This window comes from Meles meles, chromosome 16 (genome assembly GCF_922984935.1).
Source record: "Meles meles chromosome 16, mMelMel3.1 paternal haplotype, whole genome shotgun sequence".
NCBI lineage: Eukaryota > Metazoa > Chordata > Mammalia > Carnivora > Mustelidae > Meles > Meles meles.
In genome coordinates, this window is record NC_060081.1 from 39,011,559 (window position 1) to 39,029,290 (window position 17,732).

The 17,732-nt window shown below is 48.6% G+C and overlaps 1 protein-coding gene across 1 annotated transcript in view; it reads right to left on the bottom strand.

Moving 5' to 3' along the window:
• Positions 1-17,732, bottom strand: part of SLC24A3 (solute carrier family 24 member 3) — a 527,740-nt gene that overhangs the window by 462,108 nt on the left and 47,900 nt on the right. The window contains exon 2 of the mRNA XM_045981759.1: positions 5,479-5,607. Coding sequence (XP_045837715.1) covers positions 5,479-5,607 — 129 coding nt within the window. The remainder of the gene's footprint in view (positions 1-5,478; positions 5,608-17,732) is intronic.

Here is a 17,732-nt window from a genome sequence, read left to right on the forward strand (position 1 = left end):
TTACCTTTTTAATGTAGTTACTAGAAAATTTAAAACTACATCTGTAGATTTTATTCTAATTCTACAGGACAATGCTACATCAAATCATGTAGATGTCAGGCTATCTAATTATCCGCATGTATTGAGTATCTATGTATGGAACTTTGGTGGCAGGGAGCTCTAACCTGTTTGTGACAAGTGCTGTGACCTTAGGAAAGTCATCCATCCCCTCTGGATCTTTTTTTTTTTTTTTCATGTAAGAGATGAGAGATTCGGACTTTTCATATTTTGTAGATTGGTCATGCCCAGCCCTATGATTATAGACCAACTGACCTTTTATTTTTAATTTTTATTTAAATTCCAGGTAGTGAGCACACCATGCAATATCAGTTTCAGGTGTACCTATATTGATTCAACACTTGCATACATCACCCAGGGCTCATCACGGCATGTATGCTCCTTCATCCCCATCACCTATACCACTCATCCCCCCACCCACTTCCCCAGACCAGCTGGCCTTGATGTTATGGTTTAAAGTAAAAAACCAGTAGGACTCCAGCACTTAACTTTGTTCATGACCTGCAACCTGAACCAGTCTGTGCCGCTTCCCAATCTGTGGACATACTCATCCCTTGAACTTACCCATACTGCTTCACTCCTCTACTACAATTCATACTTGATTCTCAGATCATGTACTTCCTGGACATTCCAGTAGACACCTGATCCAGTAAATACTCCCAGCATGCCCCAAAGGTACCTACAGCATAGGCTCAAGGATCTTAGACCCAACTGAGCCACACAGAGAGAGGGAGATGAGCCCTTTTTCAAAAGAACATCCAGTGATCTCAGAGTGAGACCCATGCCAAAGGCTATCATTTTAAATAGCTCTTTCTTCCAAAGTTTATTTGAAGGAGGCGCTCTGAGGAAAAGCTCATTTCCTTAAAACATCAAAGAACTAAAAACCAAAAGATGATAGATTTTTCTGGAGACAGACTTCGAAGTGTATAAATAAAATTCTGCAAAGTGTACAAATAAATACTACAAAGAGTTCATTTCTGCTACAGTTGTCCACCACTCTCAATATTACATTTAGCTAACTTAATTTTCCATGGATAAAATTTATTCAAAGTTAAATTTCACTTAATAGGTCATCTGAGTAAACAGTTTCAAGTGTTATTTGCCAAAAAACAATATGTTTCCAGGCTCTAAATGAAATCGGCAGTGTCAGGCTAAGAAAACAACCTTAAAAATTCACAGAGGACTGGAACAATTGCAGAAAAATTGGAGCCCAGAGCTGAGTCTTTTTCATGCAGTTCTGGAGGCACAAAAAATTACCAATTTCCACCAAAACCATGTCTTGGAGGGGCAAGGAAGAATGCCATTTTTAAAAAATCCAAAATACTGCAAAACAACAAGTCTTTAAAGTGGCAGCTGCCATATGAAGAATGTGTCATTTTTGTGTTACTACACCAACCAAAGACAGCACTGGCATTATATTAAGCACCCTGCATCCTGATCGTCCCCTGGGCGGGTGCTCTGGGCACCTAGTTTTCAGACGAAGGCAAAGAGGGAGATGGGAGATGGTGTGGGGGTGGGGGGTAGAGGAGAAGAGGAAAGAAAGAGGAATTTTGCAAATGCAAAGAAGTTATTCGGGAAAACGGAGCAGGGCAACTTGGGGTGGATGTTTTCATGAATCTCTCTTCTTGAAATGTTGTGGAACTACTGGATTTGTAATGTGGAAGAAGTAGAAAGGATAAACTAGTTGCAGGCCTATTTCACAGATGAGGAAATTGATGTCTGAGAAGTAAAGCAGGCCCCTATCCTGAACAGAGAGTACACCCAGGATGGAAATCATTCCATCTCCAGGCTCTGAATATACTTACTCTAATGGCACCTAAAGCCACGGGTTCCTAGAACACAGTCTGAGAAGCCCAGTGACATGATGAGTAGCACTAGGTGTACCTTATGACAAGAACCAAATTAATTCTTGCCTACGACCCTGACACCATTACTCACATGGTCATGGGCCATGCTGGCATCCCAAATGCTCAGGTCCCCTAGTAAATAATCACTACTCTGAGCACAGAGGGAAGCCTGATGCATCATCTTTGGAAGTACACTCTTGTTCTGCTTACATCATCACACAGTGGAAGGGAGGCCAGTCCAGAAACCACATGGCTTCCTTCCTAGCCTCTACACTGAAGACTTTTGAGACCAGACACTACTGCATTCAACCAGTACAAGCAATATTTATTGCCTCCGGGGCCCTCTGACCTCTTAAGGAAACCTGGGCGACTAGGCCTTGTCTCAGTCCAGCTCAGTCCTGCCCTCCCACAGTAAGTTAGAGGTAGAGAAGATGAATACTACTGAATTTAAATTCCAAATCCAGATGTTATGAGTGCTGTTGCTCTCAACATTTTTGCATAAAATATCTGTTCCATGAAAACTGAGAAGCAGACTTCCAACAGCATTCTGGAAAGAGCACCAAGGCTACTGGGGGTCACCTGTGTCTCTGGTCACATTTTGACCACATTCTTATAGAAAGACAGCATTCCTCAGAGATGATGTGCTTATTACCATAGCGAGATCTTTCAAGCTTTTATGTACTAGAAAATAGTGCTTGAACCTCTCAGCCCCGCTTCCTGATGGGTCAGACCTGGGCCTCCTGAGGATGTGGCCTGTTGACAGAACAAGATGGACCAAATGTGCCCATTCCTATGAGGAGGGGTTGGAGAAGGTAGTTCCATGACCCACCTGTAATGGAGGAATGGCTGCCCCCAGCAACCAGCAATTCATGAGGGAGCTCCTACTACAGAACTACCACACATAGGGCACTAAGCTGGTCATACTTCATGACTTCATTACCAATTCTCACAGCAGTCATGAAAAGTCAGAATGATTACCTCAATTTCTCACAGAAGGAGAGGCTCATAAAGCCTATTTTGCCCAAAGCCCACAGCTTCTAAGCTGGGATTCAAATCCAGGGGAGGGTGATTCCAAAACCTAGGAAGAGATGGGGCTCTCAAATCTACATGTCCACTTTATATCCTTGAGGTGCTTGCAATTAAGCTGGAAAGATGGAAGATGTAAGCTCTAGACCTGCCCATCCAATAGACCTTTGTGTGATGATAGAAATGGTCTACGATCTCCAATATGGTAGCCATGAGCCATACACAGCTATTAGGTGTTTGACATGTATCTAGTGCAGTTGAGAATCTGAATTTTTAATGTATTTAATTTGACTTAATTTGAATTTAAGTCATCAATGAGTGTCCATATTGGACAGCACAGTTAGAGACATTTTGTACCAAAAACATTTAGTAAAAAGAATGGTCACAGAAGCCTGGAATGGTCAAGGCAGGTCTGGTGAAGAAGAGAGACTCCAGGCAGGCTCTTGCTGTGTGAGGACTTAAAAAAGACGCCCCCTCTTTCAGGCATGATCACCTTCCTTGTGGTCTTTGGCTCTGAGGCCAGGGCCCCAGAAATCAAGACCAGTTCCCATAGCCCCCCAATGAAGATACTGAGAATGTTTCTTCTGAGTCTTTCTTCTTTCTGGACTAGCTCTAACCATGATGAGCTCTTGTTCTCCTCACTCCCCTTCCTCCTCTCTCCCCTTGTACCTTCCCTGTCAACACCAAAAACCTGGACATCTTTCGTTCTACCTGGGGGCTGAGTCATTTCCTCTCTTGAAATGGTTTTAAAATGTAAGTTAGTTATTTATTCTTCTATACCCGTCACTCTGAAAAAGACACTTCTTAATACAATGAGCAATGCCACTCACAGAGACAGCACCACCTCCCCCAACATACATCTCTCAACAGGGATCAGAAGCCCCTTCCATCACCATTGGCCCTGAGCGTGGTGGCTGACCTCAACCCGAAGCCAGTCACTGTACTGCAAGTGACTCCATTCTTTCCCATACCAAAGGTATACCAAAGGTGCCTACTGGCCTCCTAGACTAGTCTTTCTAGTATTTCTAGTCTTCTGACATCTTGCTCACCACCTGCCTCTTAGTTATAGGAAGACACTGAAAAATATTTGGCTACATGACCAGATCAGCAACCAGGGTTCTTGCTGCGTCTTTCTACAAAAGGCTCTGTTGGCTCTGTGTGGTACTCAAACCCATCACATCCATTTTTGCTTCTAGTTCATGGAGCACCCATGTGCTTCACTAACCTTCAAGGGTATTCCTTCAGAGCATTTAGTAATAACCACAGTAACCCCTGATTTCTCCAGCTTGAGGAATATAGATGATGTAACATTGTGGGTTGTTGTGGGTTTGGGATGGGGGGATTGCTGATAATTGATTTTTAAATTCTTCCCAGCTCTGCCTAGGAACGGACTATTAAAACTCTCAGTATGGTGGTGAGGGACACCTCTATCAAAAAAAAAAAAAAAAAAAGGCAGACGCACAACTTCACAGAGCACCTTCTGTTTTCAAAGTTCTAAGTTTCTTTGGACTGCAATGAAGACTGTTTATATCTTTGCAGTGTGGCACTAAAAATGAGACTGGCCTTTGGATGTGGGATCAACACATGGTTGAGCTCCTGACCCCTCAGAAGGGGCACACATGGGGCCCAAGTTCCCACCATCCATGGAAGGGAGGTCCCAGAGAGCCAAACAGCCCAAGTCAGGGTTGGCAAAGTAGAGCACAGGCCTAATACCTCTCAGTGCCTGTTCTGTATGGTCTGTGAGCTAAGAATGGTTTTTAAATGTGCAAAGGGTTATAAAAGGATGCTTTAAAAAAAAAAAAACTAAAACTATAGACATGGCATATGGGCAGCAATGGCCAAAATATTTCCTGTCTGCCCATTTTTGAGACAAGCTTGCTGACCCCTGGTTGAAACCAGCAAGGCCCTCAACCATCCAGAGGGTGCTTGCCTTTCCTGAGATTTGGTGGACTGGGTTCTGACGATTCCAAGTCCCCTTCATTCTCTTTATGTTTGCTTTCCTTTCAAGATCAATATATTGGAGATAAAATGTTCCATAGCCTTCTGAGGAAAGACACAACAGATATCAAATATGACCACTGGTAAATGAATATTCACTTCTCCCAAGAAGACCAACAACACAGTTAAGGATATGGTTCCACCCCCTGTTTCTTTACTGTGACAGAAAGAAGGCTCCTGCTTAAAAATCACCCAGAGAGGATTCCAGGGATCAAAGCAAAGATGGCCAGAGAACATCCTCACCCATCCTGCTCCCAACTCAGTTTCCCACTTGAGAGCACCAGCCCCACATTTAATATCAGCACAGAATCATGAGGGTCGCTGAATTTGACTTACCTTTCACCCACGCCCTAGAAAAAGAATGCAGAGGTAAAATCACACCTGAATGGCCCCCAGAATGTCCCCTCTCATTTTCTTAGACACCTGCCCTAAATGTTCCTAAGGTCTCTCTGGGTTAGAACTCAAAGGGGAAAGATGGCGTCCAGCTCTTCCTTAGTCATAACCAGAGAAAATGGCAGCCACTGCCCACAGCAGCAGCTATAACTGTTACCTGGTTCAGTGCAGTTCTTGCTGCTCCGGAGTCCTGCATCTTCTGAAGTCAGAGTGTCGTTCACCTGCATTAACTTCCTCCCCACCGTCCACTGTCGGTCTTCCCCTAGGAGGTCCATGAAGTCGAGGTCTGGAGAGACAAAGAGCATAACCACACATCACTAACAGCTAGGTTTTGGCCTTTCCCAATGCTGAATGTCCAGCACCTCCATCAGCCACCTTTTGCTCAGTGGTGAGCCTATCTCTCCTGCCTTGGGTCTTATCATTATATTCCATTCATGCAGCCCCTGACTGCCTACGGGCTTCCTTGGGCTGCTGGATCCTGCTGGGCTTGACAGGCTGCCCTCAGCCACTGACTGGGAGGGACTGGTGTGTTACTACCTCACCCACTCCAGTGGGATGACTTTGCAATGCATATTCTAAACTGAATTATGGAATTTTCTCCACTGGGATTATACTCCAGTTGTCTACAGTGTAAGGCTCCTGATAAAACACAATGTATTAATTGCTGTGCTTCTCTGCCTTAATTCCTCACTCCCAGCAACACACTGATAAATGTTTTAACAACCAACTCTCCTGGAGGGGGGTGGGGAGGGGGAGTCCTGGTTTGGCGCACTGGCTTATTTCCATAGTGTAAATATTCTCATCATGGCCAAGTTCAACATGACCCACGTTGACCTCACTGAACATAGATTTGGGAAGAGATGGGCACAATTAGGTCCATGAAGTCAGCATGACTGTTTCGAGCCCACCAGCATCTACTCCTCCCAAATAAACCTCTTACAACTGAACACTTTCTCAGGAACTGCTTCTGGAGGGTTCCCCAAGCTAGGACACCACGTCAACATCCCCAGAGTCTGGGTCAGTAAACGCTGCATATCAAGACTTCCACAAACAAGAGATGAAAGCACAAATGTGAAAACACTGAACCACTGAATGCAATACAGGAGGATCAGGTTAACAGTGGTGAGGTCTCCAGCTGAGATGACTGTAGGGACTGACATGCCAGGAGAAAGAACAAAGATGAAGGGCACAACAGAGAGGAGAAAGGAGCACTTTCCATAAAGGACTTATTGACCTTGAAGTGTCTGCGGAGCACAGAAAGGGTGGTAAGCTGCCTGTGTGCACAGGGGATGGAGATACCTTAGGGGAGGGAGCTAAGCTACAGACAGCACCAAGAGGGTCATAAGCAAATAGGGAAAAGTATGAAACATGATGCATGGGGTCTTCTGGGAGGGGACTAAAGAGAAGAGAAGAGGTCATGGGGAACCCAACATTCCTTCAGAGAATGGATTATGAAAGGAAAGGAAAGAGGACAGGTAATAGCATAAGACAAAGTCAGCAGAAAGGGAATCTCAGGAGTGGCCAATGGCCTTGACCTACAGACAAATCAAGTAAGACAAAGGCTAAGAAATAACAGAGCTGGATCTCAGAGAGCCACTGGGTGGTGGAAACAACAAGCAAAGACAGTCTTTCTGGCGGTTTAGCACTAAAGAAAGATGTGGCGTGAGGCAAGAGACACCCCTTGAGTGTCCAGAAGTGTGGTGAGCAGAAAATGGATCTAAGTACAAGATAAGGGCCTAATGCATGGGCCAAGTGGCCTTCACAAAAGGCCAGAGGGACCACTCCATCCAGCCACATCAGTGTGATGTTCTGAAATGGGCAATGAAGAGCTGAAGGTCATCATACCCATTCCTCTTTTTCCATGGTAATTTTAGTTTTCTGAATGATTCCACCTTCATTGTTGTATTTGAACCTCACAACACTGGTTGGGAAAGCAAGAGGGAGCAGGGATGTTGTCCATTTTATCCACTATTGTCTCTCTAACACTGGCTTGAATGAGTTGGGTGAATGAATGGGTTGAAAAAACGATTCCCATTTTGGGGATGGACAAAGTAAGACTCGCGGAAGTTTCTGGAAATCAGAGTGCTTGTAGACATCTCACCTAAGCCACAGGACACATGTCAGTGCAGCAGATCATGCACCAAGGTCTTTCTCAGTCAAATGGAATCTGCTCTCAGATATAAAATCATCAAGGTAATTTATTACAACTTACACATATTAGCCAGAACAGCTATTTTAGACACCTCTCTCTCTTTCTCTCTCTCTCTCTCTCTCTCTCTCTCTCTCTCTCTCTCTCACACACACACACACACACACACAAATATAGAATGTGGAGCCTAACGAGAATTAACAATCAGTTTAGATTCTGAAATGCAAAATCCCACGTGGTGGCCACAGACATCAGTGTAGTCATAACTAAGAGAACAGTGCCAGAGATAATTCAAGGTGAAAGCAAGGCATTGGCATCATCTGGTTAACCTCCACAGTTAATTCTTAGGATTAAGAACGGTGACAGGCAGAGAAAATAATCTCAAAAGCTCATGAAGAAACAATAAGGTCAGTGGCCTGAAAATCCAACAAGCAGCCCTGAAATGTGAATATAGCACCTTATTGTCACAAACGATCTGCAAGGGTGCAGAAAGACGCCCGTTTGTCTCAGGCTGGGTTTCCACAGCGGCCCTGGAAATGAGGATCTAAACACAGGTTTTTCCTACGGTGGGGGGGGTTACCCCAGGAAGTACCTGTAAGGGAACAGGACCATGGAGTGGGGAAGGGGAGACAGCCAACAGATGATACACTTCAATCCAGTCACCAGAATGAGTCAACTAGAGCTTGGCTCCCCTGAAAGCTCTGGGGGTCAGAGTAGACAGGTAGCTCAGACACTCAGGGGTGAGGAAGCCTAGGTACATATCTACCTATTCCTGGTCTGCCATTGGTTGAAGGCTATTTCCAGGGGGCATGAATTCTCTGGCACCTTGAACCTGGTACATGGAAGTCCAAGGTGGGCTCTACTGCCCAGGCAAAGGCCTTAGACAATGAAATGCGGATGCCAAGACTTAAACAGTGCCAGTGAGCACTGAAGAGGCAAGAACGAAGGGATACGGGCAGGGCACCAATGGCATTTCCCAGCCTGCATAAGATCCAAAGGCAGAGGTGTGCTACAGACCAACAGACTGGCCACTCTGCTGTTCTCACAATCAGGGTCAGAGAAAAGAGCTTTGCGGTACTACAGTCCGAATGCTTAGGGAGACTCCAAAGATTTGCAGAGAAGCAAGTGTCCCTTCCAATGACTTCCAAAGTTCTTTCTCAGGCCAAGTTTCCATGGTTCTGTAATTCTGAAAGAAAAGCTGATACCAATTAAGAGATGTAAAAATAAAGCCAGCTATTGTAGCAGAAAATTAGAGGATTTTTTTTACATAATGATTCAATATCTTCAGGCATTAGAGACTATTAAGGCAGCACCTCTGGATTCCAAAACCTACAAATTTTTATCTCAACAAAAATATAGTTGACCACTAACCACTGAACTACTAATGCGGAGACCAGAGTCTGAGAAAGTCAGAGTGATGACAGCAAGTACGCATTCACTTCCTTCCCTGCTGAGAACCAAGTGTAACACTAGCATACACCACTCCATTTGTTCTCACAAAATCCTGGTGAGGATTTTGATAAGTCAGGGTAGAAGAGATTTGCCTAAAATCAGAGCCAGTCCATAGCCAGCCACCCCCAACTACCATTTAATAGCTATTATGGCTTCCATTTATTGAGTGTCTATTATGTGCAAAGAACTTTCCATTCCATCCATGTTTCATTTTACAGCAGTCTTATTTTTGAACCATTAGCTCCATTTGCAAATAAGTAAACCAAAGTGTGAAGAAGTTCAAAGACTCACCCAAGGTCACACGGCAAGCAATGAGGGGCAGAATGGGGATCCGAACCCAGACCTGGTAACCCAACGGCCACATTCATGGTAGATCCCTGGGGAGGATGCAGTCCATCTGGCTGCATTATTCAGGTACAGTGAGGCAGATCAGCAATGCAGCCTGAACCTTTTAATAGGTTAGGGGTGAAGACAGGCTCCCTAAACCTACTTCCAGGAAGTTCGTTTCCTCAGAAACCATCAGGAAGAGTGGTGAGGCATATGCCACATGAAGCCATCACAAACAGAAAAGAAAATGGTTCCAAAAACCCCAGTGAATGCATGGCACTCCGCCTAGTGTGGCCTCCTCACAGACTAAGATGGTCCCATGGGCCATGAACTGGAGGGCTCTTTGGGGGCAAGGGGTAGAGGGGGGGCCATGGGGAAGGCAGAGGGCATTGGAAGAGGCACCCACTTAGGTTTCTCCCCGCTCTCCCTTCATGCATCTCCGGCTTCCTTGGACTTCTCTGCCTCAGCAGACGCCCATCCACAGAGCTGCACTTGAGCAATGTCAACAAAAACATTTGGCGCCTGTCCACCGCATTCTTGGCTCCTCATCTGCCAGGCCCTGGAAATCGCATGTTGGCCTAATTAGTCCAGAGGGAGGGGGTGCATGAGGAGGGAGGCAGGAGGCTCCCAGGTCCTGTGTCACCGGTGGAGGCAGCGTGGATGACTGCAGGCTCTGAGAAGGGGGGACGGGGTGGGCCACGGGGAGCGTGCGGGGTGTCTGCTGAAAGGGGAAGACATTCTCAAGCCGAGACTCAAGCCACATGCACTGAGGAAGGGAAGAAGTAGAGGCTGGATGCCAAGTTTCCATTACAGAGCTGTGTGCTCACCCTCTCCTGCTCTTAGCACCCCCTTCGGCCTTTCTCTCTCTCTCTCTCTTGCTCGCTTGCTCTCTCTCTTCCCCCACCCCTTTTTGCTCCCTGGGACTGAGGGTTAGAGAACCCAAAGCTTTCTGACACCAAGAATGGATTTCCTTGGGTACCCCAGATCTCAGCCTTCTCCTGAAAATGAACACGCTTTCTCCTGCATGTATACTTGTCCCACAGGGCTTCTGTCCTTCCCAAATACTGGCCCCAGGCCCCTCGGCGGGGGGGGGGGGGGGGGGGGGGCAGGGCTGTCCACTCTCTGAGTAGGTGACTCCCACAGACACACGGGCAGGCACAGACAGGCAGGTGTGCTGCTGCACCACGACTGGCAACACCATGACTGGCCTGCGTGACCCTTGCCTACGCATCACAGCATCCCATGTTCTCCCGCAGCATTCCCACCGCCTCACTGCTGCTGCTGGGGTTAAGCGGCCAGGCTGGGACTCAAGCCCAGATCTGTCTCCAAAGCCCAGGTATGTGTGTCCCACCTCGTCCCAGCGCTCTGGGAGCCCGGGGGACATGTCCTCGAGGGCTCACTTTGAGAGGCCATGTTAACTCTCCTCTCCCTGAAAACTAGAATCCTGCATTTCTTCTTGAACACTGGATAGAGAGAGCCACCACTCTGAAATGCTGGAAGATCAGGACAACAGACCACCCCCCCCCCGCCATTTGCAGATGAGGAAACCGAGTCCAGAATGCCTAACGCAACACTGAAGAAATAATGTCCCGAAAACCGAGTTAACAGAGAACAAGGGATGGAGCCAACCGCCGCAGTGACTGGCTCTGGCTCTCTAGGCTGGCTCAGCGCTCCTTACCGTGGCTATAAATACCCCACCCCACGGTTTACACAGCTGTCTCCACTCTCTGCGCCCCGGGTCTTCACCCTGGGGTTAGAGGTCAGGTTTGTATAGGCCCACAGCCAGCAGACCGCCTTCTACAGACTCGGTGAGCAGGGGCAAGGTCTGCCGGCCCCCAGCGGCACCCTCCACATGGCCCTCTTCCTGACCCCACTCCTAGAGTCTCTCCGGGGTGAGCCCAGTGGTTCTCACTCTCCCGGGGTGAAGAAGGGGCAATGGGGCGCCAGCTTCCTGCACGTGGATTTTCACATGGAATTTCCAGCTGAAAGAAGAGAGTGTGTCTCTCTGCACTGTTCTTGGTCCTTGGAAAGGAACACAAACCATGGAGAGGCTGCGAGCTCTCCAAAACCACCAGGAGAGGAAAAAGCCAGAGGCTGAGTGGGCTGCGCGCTGGTTCTTCTCCATTGCCTCAATGCTTCCAGAAAGACAGAGAAGGGTAGATCCAGAGGCCTCGGTGCGGCGGGAAGGCCACACACTCTGTTTAAACTTTTCCTCTCTCTAGCTGCTTATACACACTGTCCAGCGTGGTGGTGGGGCGGAGGGGAGACCCTGAGAACCCAGCGCCCTAGGACAAGTTCTCCTCTTGCATGTACTCCAGCCACATACAGCATTTACAGGCGGCAGCTTTCACACTGAATTCAAACCTCCCAGCACTGCAGCACAACACCTCTCCTCAAGGAAAACCCTGTGGAAAAGCTGAAGTCTTTCTGTCCCTCCACTGAGCCTCCCTCTCACTCAGAGGAGGAGTAACCATGCTCCAGAGGCAGGCACTGCTGCTGATGCCCTGTCTCCTGGAGGTCTCCTGCAGAATGTTCTGTTAGCTACAGCATGGGCACCTCATGGGGGCTGGATGGAAATGCAGGTCTCCAGCCAGGGGAGACCCCAAAGCCTCATGGAGCACACTGGAGCCTGAGCTGCTGCTCCCACAGCCCAAGGGGCAGTCCTCCAGGCATCACACACACGGAGGCTACAGGGCAGAGGGAACTGGTCCTTGCCTGCCACTGCTGGAAAGCCAGGGCATCCGATGGAGAAAGAGAGGGCAGGGAGCACACAGCAGGCTACTAAGGTTTCAGGCCATGCTGCGGTGTTCAGTCGTGTCCTGCATCAGAAAGACCAGTCCCACGAGCAGTCTCCAAGCAAACCAACCCATAGGTGGGGCAAAGGAAAGCCCAGCTATCTCTCGACTCTCCCTCACCAACCCCCCGCAAAGTCCCCCACCCCTGCTGTGCCTTCCCTTCCCTCCTCACACCGAGCCCAGCTCACTTACTCACCCCAGGCCCACAGAGGCTGGCAGAGCTCCTGCAAGAATGGCCTTGGGGACAACGGCCTGCCCAAGGCACCCACCCAAAGGCATGAGTCAGGAGTCCAAACCATCCCCACATACAGACTGTGCCATGGCCAAACAGAGGAGGCCCAGTTGTGAGACTCTGAGTCCCTCACTGCTGCCAAAGGGAAGCCCTTCCTCCAGGCAGCCCTCCTTGACCCTCCAGGACCTCTCTCACCACAAGCTCCCAGAAAAAGAGCTACTCCTCCTTCAGATCACATATCACAGACAGAATCGTAACCTGTCCTTATTTCTCCTCCCTACCCTCCAACCCATATGTAAGCTCCAGGAATACCCAGCCTGCTTGATTTTCCTCCTCCCTGTGTCTATCTGGCCTGGAAGTCGGGTAATGCCGGAGAGCCACAGTGTCACTGTGTTTCACTCAAGCCACCATGTGGGCAGGACTGGAAGGAATCCATGAATCCCCAGGAAAGATACCCAGGGGATTCTGTATCATCCCTCAGGGGTCATGCCCCTTGACTGGGGTGGGGGTGGGGCAGAATGATGTTTCAATGACAAGCTGAGAATTTTAGTGGCAAACCAGAACCAGAAATTCAGGATTACCATATTCCTGGACAAAACCGTTCCCATTACAGCCTTGCTCCTCAAAGTGGTCCTGGGACCAGCTGTGTGAGCATCGCCTGGCACCTTGCTAGAAATGCAGAATTCAGGGCCCACCTCACACTTCCACTGCACAGGACGCTGTGTTTCCACAGCTGACTCGTGTGTACTATTTTACTCCTAACTGTTCACAGACGTCATGGAACACTTGCACATTTCCCAGTACGGTTCCCAGCTGGTCTCTCCACCTCTGAAGTTGGAAACGCAGGAACCCCTCAACATCCTCAGAGACCTGAAAGGCCCCTCACTGAGCACCACGTGAGCCATGGCCAAAGATGGCGCTTTGGCCCCCATGGAGCTGTGTGGGCTCCCTGAGACACTTCCCGCCATATCTGTCTCCTCAGATCTGTCCTCAGGGTCCTCTGAAAGGCCTGAAAGATCTGGCCCCAGCAGCCCAGTTTCAGAGCTCTCTCTTTCAAACCTGCTCCATCTTCTTTCATTGCCCTACTAAATAAAGCAAGTGGGGCTGTTTCAAGGACCCCAGGGCTCGTGGTCATAAGAATTCACCATGTTGGCCATTTGGAGACTTGGGACTCTACGCCAGTTCTGCAACTAGCTCCAGGCTACTGGAGAAGCTAAGTCACTTTATCTCGGTTGCTGCTTCTGAAAAGTGAAAAGCCTTGAGTGATCTGACCTCTAAGTTTCCTTGAGCTTGGATTATTTTATATCTGGGGTAGAGTCATGTGACCAAAGATTAACAGGGTCCCATGGCACCTCCATCCCCAACCTTGAGAGTCATGCACTCCAAGAGGATGGGCTGTATGACTCACTGAACGGTGGGAAGAAAATATGAGAACCTCCACATTTGTATCAAAACTTCCCTGGCCTTCATCCTCACCATGTCCATGCAGTGCACTCCCAAACTCTTTTTTCTCTCTGCATAAATGTCTTTCATCCTACCATGAACACAGAGCCTCCCAATGGTTTCTATGAACAAAACTAATAAAGCCATGAGAGTACCAAATACCCTGTCAGCCTGGGCCAGACAATGCCTAGAGGCTGGCCCAGTCAAACAAACAAAATCTTCAAATGTTGCTGTGACACTAGAATAATGCTTTAGGTGGCAGTGCAATGTCCGCCATATTGGGAGGTGTCCTGGGATGGGCTCTCCAAATGTTAAGTCTGCGATAAAGACTTAGGTACAAGTAGTTTCCCCTGGAGGGGATCCCAAGTAGGAGGAGGGAGGAAGAGTGGAAAGCGAGATAAGGAAATGGACACTAGCTACATAAGGACACACAATGGAGGTTGCTTCTGCCAGCAACTAGGGCATAATCCCACTAGAAGTTCAGAGATGCATCCAGGATGCCCACCTGAAGGAAGAGGGCTGTGGGTCCCATGGCCCACTAGCTAAGAGTAGCCCTGGGAGCATGAAACCCCACAAATTCTGGGCAGCACTTCTGAGTGGACCAAGCTAGTTCCCACCTACTGGGAAAGACCTTGGGCCATGCTTGAGGGCCACGGCAACAAGAGTCTGAACTCACCCCAAACTACCCACTGTAGTTGCAGCTAGAACCGGAGGAAGGCTGAGGGGACACCAAATGATGTCAGCTACCAAAGGTAACCTCGGCCTCACCTTGGAAAGAATGCCTCTTGAAGAAAGTGGGATGATGTGATTGGTCCAGAGCCACAGACATGTAGATTTTCCAATAATGTTTTCCTTTCCTTCTCTCCTCTCACCAGGGAACTTGATGCCAGAACTAAAATATTCTCTTGATGCCTCACAATGAGAAGGACAGGACCAAAGAGAGGTCGGCCGGTGTGGTTTTCATTTAAGCACAAAGCCACTTGGTTCTTCTCACTTTTTCCTATTCACTGGCCCACTGCTTGCCCCTTTCCAAGTTGGAAACTGAAGCCAGCCATCAGAGAGAAACAAGGTTGAGTGGAAAGAAAGATAGGATCCGTTCATCTCCTCTCAGGTTTCAGTCCCAAGTCAGAGATCCAGCATCAGGAAAGGGAAGACGGGGAGAAAATACATGAATGGTCAGACTGGGACAGGCTGACGCACGCAGAACCTTCCAGGCTACCACCTGCTACCTGAGCGACGGGCAGGTTTGCTTCTCACCTTCCAGCCAGAGAGCAACACCTCGCTTCGCCCTGATCCCCAGTGAAGCCCGCCAAGTGTACTTCTATGGATTTGGGGTTGGCCTAAAGAATCAGGCTCTGTTTATTTTCTAGAGTCCTGACAAGTGCAGACTGCCAATAACTTCCCGCTGAAAATATTTGCTGAAAACGACAATCAAGGTTCAGTATTTAAGACATGCCACGTGGTTCCTTATCGCACTTACTCCACGTATGCCGTCCGTGCCCTTCCCTCCAGCCCAGGTGCTCTCCTAACGTGAGGCCCTGCCACTTCAAATGCTGAGGGAGACCCTGTCCATCACAGCCACCACCAGCCAAGACCAGGAAGCCATTTGACAGGGTGCCAGAGAGAAAAAAGCAAAGGCCTCTTCCAGTGTTTCTAAAAGTGAAGGAAGTAGGAAACAAGAGACAGGAGGTCAACAAAAGGACACACATAGGCACATGGGCTGAGATGCAGTGATGGAGTGAGGGACTCTGGGAGCTGAGGAAAATGCCCATCACTCCTGGAATCACGTCTGAGTGGCTCCATGGCAGAAGAATGAGTGGGCAGCGGAAGGGCAGAGGGGTCACAGACACAGTGGGTGGGGTTAGCAAATGCCCATCATGGTCGATATCATGGACACTGTGCTCCTTTTCTCCAGATCTCTTCCACTCTTCCCCACTGGGTAGCAGTAGCCAGTTACAGAGAAGGGGTGGCCTGACCCCACCTCATCCCCAGGGATGGGCTCACAACCAAAATTTTGGTTCGGGAGTGGCAAGTGGTCCTGCTCAGGCTAGTGAGACACAGAGGGGATGTTTTTGCCGGCAGCCTCTGGGAAGGAAGGCCTCTCACTCTCCAGGCAGAGCTGCTCATGTTCTTTTTCCTCTTCTGGGTGAAGAGGTGATTCCTAGAACCTCATGAGCCATGTTGCCACCAGGAGAAGAGCTGGTCTTGGAATGAAGCTCATATAAGGAAGGGAAGAAAAGGGAGAGTGGAGAAAAAGTGGCTCCCTAAAGACATTACTGGTCCACTGATAAGCCTACCTGCAGATATGCCCTCCAAAAAAATCCCCCAATATGTTAGGCATTCTGAATTTTTTATTTCCGACAACATGGAGTGCCATGACTGATGTATCAGACTAAGCCTTTTGTTAAGAAGATAATGAGTACTCTCAAGAGAAGTATCACACTCTAGTCCAAACCACAGCTGGGCAACTCTCTAACCTATGTGACCATACCACTGCATGGACTTCTTCCCAGACACTGCCTGACACACAAGAACTGGGCCACCGATGAGCCTACCTAGATACAAAGCTTCCTCCTAAGAGCAGTGAGAGCTCATTGCAAAGTCCCTCCCCACCTCGGGGGTCAAACCATCATGAAGTAAGTGGGGCACCTGGTGCACTCCTACTTCTTCCCTCATCACCCATCATGACAGCCCTGCGGTCAGCAATATGACCTCCCAGCCCCAAACAGAAGCAGACAGGAGGCTAGTAAGGATGAGGAGTCCCTAGAACACACTGCCACCTCTCCGAGAGGATGCCCTGTCTGGGAAGACTTCCATGAAGCCATGAAAGGCGCATCTAATTTCCGAGGAGCCCGCAGCCCGTGATGAGCCTTGGGAGGGGCTGGAGGCTCACAGAGAGCCTTGCCCCTCCTTCTCCGGCTTGCAAGGCCACCCTGACTTGGTGCTTAATTAGGAACATGCTGCCTCTGTGACTCGAGTTAATCCTATCCCCTCCGATGACAAGCGTGAGCTGTCGCTGCTGCCAGAGGAAAAGCAGGAAGTCACGGAGCAAGGACAGTACGTCCCTCCGTGACAGAGAGGGTCGCCCCACGGGAGGGCAGAGCTCCAATAATTGTGTCCTGTACAGCGATGATGCCCCAGGCCTTCTCCACAGGGCCGCAGGGGACAGTGCTCTCGTCCCTTCAATCTTTTATGAGAAGCAATAAACCAGAAAATTCTCATCCACAGAGGCGAACAGAACAGCGCTTTCCACAGAGGCTTACAGCGGATGCTCAGAGTGTGAACTGAGACATTTTTATCTCTCGGGCTCTTTTTATCTTTGGTTCAGGTTTACTTAACTCCACCGAAACGACTTCCCTTGTTACTACTACTGTTTCCAAATAGAGTACAGCTGTACCTTCAGCAGTAAAATAGGTGGACCCTCTGTGAGCACCACGTAGCTGGACCGATACAAAGGTATAAGTGTATCTGTGTTCATCATAGGGGCGACCCTGCACCTGCCTACCTCATGCCAGGCATCATTTGGGGGCATTTCTGTAGTGTCTCAATACCTCAGGTCATTTTACAACAGCTCTGTGAAATGGGTGCTGTTATCCTCACTTCCCAGATGAGAAACCGACAGCTCAGAATCTAGGCCATTGATCTGCCAAAGGTCCCAAGCTCTATGTCCAGTCCCTACTTGGGACTGGACTGCAGGGAGCACTTTGTCCAAGGTCAGTACGAGAACTGTCCCGGCAGAATGAAGGTGATCCCCTTAGGGACACAGGCTTCTTAGCAGCAGAGCGTGGCCTGGCACACCCATCTTCCAGCTCCCGCTCTGGGAACACTTTCTTTCCCTTGATCTGCCCTAAACTCAGAACAACTGGATTCTTGCCTCAGTTTCACTAAGAGGCTCTTTTGCATTACATTCCCATCCATGTTTCCATCTGAGACAGGGCAGAGATAGCACTGGGTTTTTTTTGTTTTTGTTTTTGTTTTTTTTAAGGAACACATCAATGGGAGAATCACGAAGA